Raw genomic sequence first — 7,040 nt, forward strand, 5'->3', positions numbered from 1 at the left:
CACACAACCATACAAAGGCACATGCACCCACACACACAAAAACACGCATGCACGCACACACACATCCACACACAGACACACACAAAAAAGAGTAAACACAAAAACAACACTGTTGGTTTTTCTGTAAACTAATCAGAAAGAAACACACACATACAGACAGGTGTTGCCTCTCCTACCATAAGGAAGCTGTGGTCCTCTGGTTCCGCCCGAAGGTATTTGAAGATGATTTGCTCCATGAACTTCTCCATCAGATCCCAGTCTTCCACCATCCCATGCCGAATAGGCCACTAGATGTCACAGAGGGTCGATGTACTTTATAGTTTCACCTGCTGTCATTCTCTACAGACTGCACTGGTGTCCTCAATCAGATGAGTAGTTGTTATCTACATGTTACCATCCAATAATCAAAGTCATTTCTACTGGCAATACCAAACAAATCTCCTGTCTCCATTGTGATAGCCAGTGTGTGGTGAGCTTTCTGGCGCATACTGGATGCCGTGCAACCCCCAGGTGGACGCTACACACTGGAAATGGATGAGGTGTCATATCCCCCGCACACACATAAACATGCTCTCTTTGGAAAGCATTCTGGTTGCCTTGGAAAGCCCAATATAAATGCAATACAATATTATCATTAAATCCATGCCATGTAAATGTAAGGCCGACCCCTGTAATTATACGTATAAATCTACAACTTCATTAGTGTTTTCCGGGTGTGAGATATACCGTTATTCTTGGTATGTGAGTTTATTCAGTCAGTGATCCATTACACCCACACACAGGACAGGATGTAGGCTACAATACATCTGACTTTCAGTTTGATGCCCCAAAGGCTTGGAATGAACCACGGGAAGACCTGAAGGGAGATATGTTGGTACCTTTTGGTCATTTAAAATAATTTGAATGAAAAAGTTAAATTGTTTAAATGCATGTATTTTATTTTGTATTGTCGTCATTTGGAGTGCAGGAAACCATTGAAAAAGAGACCTTGGCCTCAATGGGTCTCCTAAATAAAGATCAAATGAATAGAACAGGGGCACGGCAGGGTTCTACACAGCTCCTATCCAGAGGTGGATCTATTCTACCTTGGTTGCATAGTTGGGCTTGTCGATGGCCTCGTCTCCAATGTAGAAGTCCAGGTCCTCCACCCCGCGCACAAGCCTCCTCTGAGCCTGATCCCCCACCCCAGCCGACTCTCTGATGGCTATACCTGTTAGCAGGATGCCAACAGGCCTGTTATACTCACACACACACATAGCGTGGGGAGGGGAGGGCAGGGGGGAGGGGAGGGGACAGAAGGGGGGGGGGGGGGGGTTGAAAATGGAGGGGAGGGGAGGAGGGCTGGGGGGAGGGGACAGAAGGGGGGGGGGGGGGGAATGGAGGGGAGGGGAGGAGGGGTATGGTGAGGGGGGGGGGGGGATTTGAGGGGAGGGGAGGGCAGATGAGGGTAGGTGAGGGCAGATGAGGGAAGAAGAGGTGAAGGAGGTATGATAAAGAGAGTTGAGGGGAGATGAGGGATGGTGAAGGGAAACGGCTGAAGCTAAGGGGATCGGGGGGGGGGGGGGGGGGGGGGGGGTGAGATGAGATTGGGTAAAGTGGGGAGAGGTGAACGAGCTGAGATGACATAAGATGGCATACTTTGTTGATTCTGAAGGGGAACGCCGGGAACATACTGCCTTGTTTACAAAAGCAAAGACATGTAGGAAATCACTGTGTGTTGTGTTGGGTCTGTGTTGTGCATGCGTGTGTGCACTACTTACATGAGGGCATTATGAACTGAGGCTCTGTATTTCCAGCATAGCCAATCTTAGTATACCTGCAGTCAGATACATTGATTCAGTGTTAGGGTTGCTATAGTAATGGTTTCTTCCATCTAATTTGGTCAATGTACACTTTAAGCGATAATGAACTTGAGAATTGAGAACATTGCATTTAGTTTAAATGCTGACATCAGTTTGAAACCTTCACAAAACAACAGGATTATCCAGACTGAGAACGACAGGCAGAGAGTGTGAGTGTGTGACCTCTGATGGGAGGTAGAGCTGCACAGAGATGTGTGTGTGTGCGTGTGTGAGGGTGTGTTTGTCATCGGAAGGCCAGGAGAGAGGAGATATTGTCCCTGATGGCTCATTTTTACATGCTCTGTGATCGAGTCATGCAGACTATGAGATACTTTTAATTGAAACTGTTGAAAGTAGAAGTGAAGTACTGTTGATGTAGCCTACTATGCTGGACGGATGCTATGACGGATATAATATTTTGATATTTCACTTAGATTGTATTTAATCTGAAGCACATGACACAGAAATGCATCTCAACCAAATCTTCAAAATATGTTTGTAGGCCCTTCCAATAAATTATTCTCTAAGTACAATGCATTAAAAGGATAGGCCTTATTTTGGGAAACATTAGGTATTATATTATGAAAAAAATAACATGGTCTCTCCCTTCATAAACAGCGCCGTGACGTCAGGGGCATTCAAACTCCATCGGAGATGCAAACTGCTCCAGTAAGAGGCTAATACCAATAATGCAATAGGAAAGCACGAACACACAAAATCACAATGCATAATCAACAATGCGACTCGCATCGGCTGCAAGACGACAGACTAATATCCATTTAAAGCCTAACATGGAAAAAAAAAAAAGCAACGCAGTCCAGTAGGCTTGCCATGCGAGTGTGTGTGTTGGTGTGAAAGTGCGTGTGCATGTCTCCCAGAGCCCAGCTGTTCCGTTATAAACAAACTGACTTACCCCGTCCCGCAGTCTATAACGCAGGGTGGCAACTGCGCCGACATGCCTGCCTCCTGGAACCGTCCGGTCCGATGCACCGACACCCAGTGATCGACGGTCGTTAACGAGACGCCCCCGTTAAACGGATAACATGGGCTGGCATTTCAGGTAGCCTGTGCAATGGCAACGAAGAACGATATGTTTTTTTTTTTTTCTGTCTCTCTCTTTAGTAGTCAATCATTCGTCTTGGATTGTCCTTCCCTCCACAAAAAAAATTCAATACGGGCTCGGATTAGTTTCGTCTATTTATAATAGGTTTAAAAGCTTATTTGATAAACTATTAAAGCAGTCCGCTCGTTCCCCCCTCGCAGTCCGAGATATTCCCCTGGTCGTTCCCGTTATGATCCGCCAGTGGGACTACTTCCCGTGTCAAAGGAACGCTGGGAAAAAATAGAAACACATTCTCACACGGCCCCGGTAACCAGAGCCCAGCGGGATGATGGAGTGAAGACGAGAGTGATGAAGAAGCAGCGACAGTCGTGCGCCTCTGTGCCCGCGCGCTTCATGTGTATACCTACGTTTTGCACGGTCGTGCGTCTAGTGTGCGCGCGCTTGTGTGTGTGTGTGTGTGTGTGTGTGTGTGTGTGTGTGTGTGTGTGTGTGTGTGTGTGTGTGTGTGTGTGTGTGTGTGTGTGTGTATGCGTGTGTGTATGTGCCTGTTTGTGCGTGTGTTTTGGGTGTCTATGTGTGTGCGTGCGTGTGTGTGCGTGCGTGCGTGTATATGTGTGTGTGTGTGTGTGTGTGTGTGTGTGTGTGTGTGTGTGTGTGTGTGTGTGTGTGTGTGTGTGTGTGTGTGTGTGTGTTTGTGCTTGTGTGTCAGCTGTCATATGTACACGGCTGGCGCTTAGTATACAGTTACAGGGCACTACATTTGTAATACATTTTTTAATCTATAATATAAATTATTATTTTTCCATATTTATTATGATTCTAATATTAATTATTATCATTATTATGATATTATGTTCATGACAAACAAATAATCAGACAGACATTCATACAGGCAAATAGACAAGACATGCGATTTGGCATTGCGCCAAATGGCAACAGATGCTGCCAGGCGTAGCTACAACAAACTTTACGGTAAGTTTCCTGAACCAGGAAGCATGATTTAAAGAGTGTTTACCTTATTGTACATCCATCGTGTTGACATCCCATGGGTGACTACAAGACAGAAACGGGTGCACAGGTTGGACGTAAAATATTTAGAATGTTTAACCAACCACCATGAACATTAGTTCGGTTGAAAAGTTATTTATTAAGCTACACTTTTTTTAAATGACCCCAAATAACCGAAAGGCACTACTTCCAGCCGTACACCAGAGACCAGAAACTTTTTAATGATAGGCCGTTAAACTCCTTTTTTAGATTAACCAAATATTGACAAACATAACGCATTCATTGACAACTTTAGCTTTTAGTTTCCAATTCTTAAAAGCGATGGTTCTATTTTGTGCAGCTTTTTGCCAGGCTAGAAGCACGTCGCTGTCTGATCGATATCGAGCCACATCTGTTCCCCAAGAACTGCGGACCTCAGTATGGTAGGGCTCACCGTCACAAACTACACATTGTCAATTCAGACAATACAGTAGTACCGATCAATCATCGGTACTACTTTAATGTAATTGATGTGTGTATATGATTGAAGCTATATGTCAATGGGATGTAGAGGGCTTTCTGGCCGGCGTCTTTCCAAAACAAACTTTGTATATCTGTTTCTCTGGAACAGGGGAGGTGGTTGAATTACATGGCTTGGAAGGGACAGGTAAGCAACTGTTGTTTAAATTGCGTGTTTTATTAAGAGATCTTTGATTCGTAGCTATGCCCTATTACTTTTGTGTGTGTGTGTGTGTGTGTGTGTGTGTGTGTGTGTGTGTGTGTGTGTGTGTGTGTGTGTGTGTGTGTGTGTGTGTGTGTGTGTGTTCACACGTGTATCTCAAGGTAAGACAGAGCTGCTGTACCACCTGCTGTGTCGCTGCATCCTGCCTGTGGAGGCTGGAGGTATGGGTGTGGAGGTGGTGTTTGTGGACACTGACTACAGCTTGGACATGTTGCGCCTGGTCACCATACTGGAGAACAGACTGGCTGCTGGTACGCGCACACACACACACACACACACACACACACACACACACACACACACACACACACACACACACACACACACACACACACACACACACACACACACACACACACACACACACACACACACACAAATCTGTTCAGTTTATGTTGGTGAACTGAGATCTAATTTCACAAAGCTGTCTGTAGTTGCAATGCAATTATTATGTATTCCACCCCTGCTCTGCGTCTTTTCCTCCGGCTCTCTCTCCCTGTCGGTCTAGGTCGCTCTTCCAGCAGCCCACAGGCTGAGTCCGACGCGGGGTGTTCGGAGGAGGCCGCCCTGCGCACCTGTCTCTCCCGCCTCCTCGTGGTCCACTGTGGCTCTTCCTCCCAGCTGCTCCTCACCCTCCACTACCTGGAGACCTCACTTTCCTCCCGGCCCGGCCTATCGCTGTTGCTCATCGACAGTATCTCGGCTTTCTATTGGCTGGATCGCTGCGGGGGCGGGGAAAGTGCGGCCAGACAGGAGGACAAGCTCACCAAGTGTTCAGAGTTGCTTTCTAGACTACTAAGGTGTGTGTGTGTGTTTTACGGTTTTATCTTCCCTTTTAACTCAGAATGGTTACAGATGTCTATGTAGTTCACCTTATTGACGATTTATATTTCTTTTTTTCAATTCAGAGATTACAGAATAACAGTTTTCGCCACCTCGCACGCCATCAGAAGGAACTACAGAAACATTGCTACTTCTTCGTCATCCTCTTCCTCCTCCCCCTCATGTTCTGAGTATGAGCAGCCATACCTCTGTCGCCCATGGCAACGCTTGGTAACCCACAGGCTGTTGTGTTCCAGGGGTACGCCTGGAACCAACATGGCCACTGCGTGCACTGAGGAGCAGAGCCGAAGACAGGCGTTCAACGTTCGCTGCGTCTCCTTTTCCTCCTCCTCCTCCTCCTCCAAAGTGACCAAGGCTCACAAGAGCAGCTCATTCTATGTGACCGACGGAGGAGTAGTGTTTGTTTAAAATTCCAGAGTCTACCTTGTTGTTTTGTTCCTGAAAATAACAGCCTTGTTTTTTGTGAGTTTGTACACATATTCACTATGTATGTGTGGTGTTATCTATAAAAAGCATTCTGAAGTTAATGCCTTTTATGTATGTTGTATCTGACGTTGAAACTGCTACACTGGAACTTTTCGCTCTCAGAGAAAATTGCGTTTACACCTTATTTCCACCAGGGGGAACCACCTGAATCCCATCCGCACACATCACAAGTCTGGCTGGCTGGGAGCTGAAGCCTTTGAATCATGGGTTGATATTAATAATTGTGGAATTAAGGATTATTATCGTAATTAATAATAGGAGTCCTTTTCCATTTTAGGGTACACCTGTAGCTCCGTTCAGTAGTTTGGTTTTGACAACTAAAGGAAATCACTCAACAGATATCTGACAACAAGGCATTCTAATGTTTTGATGTGATATCTTCTCTTGGATAGTCCCGTTTTTCGGACTGGGTTTGTTAATATGGCATTGGTTTTACAATCCATTTATTTATACTAGCTTGTATAGGCAAAACTGTACTATGTTCCGAAATAAAGTATGTCTCACAATTTAGCTCTGAATTAATTTGTAGAAAGGATGTGCCCAGAAATGTTGTTTGAAGATTTAACAAGCACATTTCTAGTCCATCATACTCGTTACAAAATAAATATTTTCGTAGAGATACACATTCCTTCTTCTCATGTATGTGGCTCTACCTCTAATACTTACGCGACGGTTGCCTCTGTATGTTTCTTCTGTTTCTTTGGCTGGACATATCATTTCCTCTGTACTGGACCTCAACTTCCTCTTTCCCTCTCGCTGAATCTATTTTATCAAAAATGATAATCTAACAATTCTTAAATTATGATATAGTTGTTATAATACGTCAATGGAATATAGCCTACGGTTCTCTGTATTTGGAGGTTGTAGGCACAATTTATTTTAGACTTAATTCCATAAAGCATGATTGAGACTGGTTGAAATTGAAATAATTTTGCATCACCCATTGGCACTGTTTGTAACCCAGTTTCACTGATACCAAAACCATTATTTTTGTTTGAAGGAAAAATTATAATAAAGAGCAGCTGATGTAAGGTCTTTACCCGGTTACGACAGCAGTATGCCATTCGTTTTCAAACAG

General features: G+C 44.8%; 2 protein-coding genes across 3 annotated transcripts in view; one reads left to right on the top strand and one right to left on the bottom strand.

The window, feature by feature from the left end:
• The window catches only part of actr3b (actin related protein 3B), a 9,993-nt gene extending 6,729 nt beyond the window's left edge, over positions 1 to 3,264 (bottom strand). Inside the window, exons 1-4 of one of the 2 annotated variants that reach the window (XM_030349098.1) lie at positions 2,755 to 3,264; positions 1,761 to 1,816; positions 1,086 to 1,210; positions 177 to 287 (exon numbers count right to left, since the gene is read on the bottom strand). In XM_030349098.1, the coding sequence (XP_030204958.1) occupies positions 177 to 287; positions 1,086 to 1,210; positions 1,761 to 1,816; positions 2,755 to 2,798 (336 nt within the window). In that variant the 5' untranslated portion in view covers positions 2,799 to 3,264. Of the gene's footprint in view, positions 1 to 176; positions 288 to 1,085; positions 1,211 to 1,760; positions 1,817 to 2,754 lie in introns of those variants that run through there. The other variant, XM_030349099.1, reaches the window with a different exon arrangement.
• A 620-nt stretch (positions 3,265 to 3,884) lies between these two features.
• xrcc2 (X-ray repair complementing defective repair in Chinese hamster cells 2) lies at positions 3,885 to 6,587 on the top strand. The gene is made up of 6 exons (XM_030349251.1): positions 3,885 to 3,982; positions 4,253 to 4,334; positions 4,523 to 4,558; positions 4,735 to 4,884; positions 5,142 to 5,433; positions 5,542 to 6,587. Exons 1-6 carry the CDS (start codon positions 3,950 to 3,952, stop codon positions 5,882 to 5,884), a joined length of 936 nt encoding a protein of 311 aa, XP_030205111.1. The 5' UTR covers positions 3,885 to 3,949; the 3' UTR covers positions 5,885 to 6,587.
• The last annotated feature ends 453 nt before the right edge of the window (positions 6,588 to 7,040 follow it).

This window comes from Gadus morhua, chromosome 23 (assembly GCF_902167405.1).
Source record: "Gadus morhua chromosome 23, gadMor3.0, whole genome shotgun sequence".
Taxonomy (NCBI): Eukaryota; Metazoa; Chordata; class Actinopteri; order Gadiformes; family Gadidae; genus Gadus; species Gadus morhua.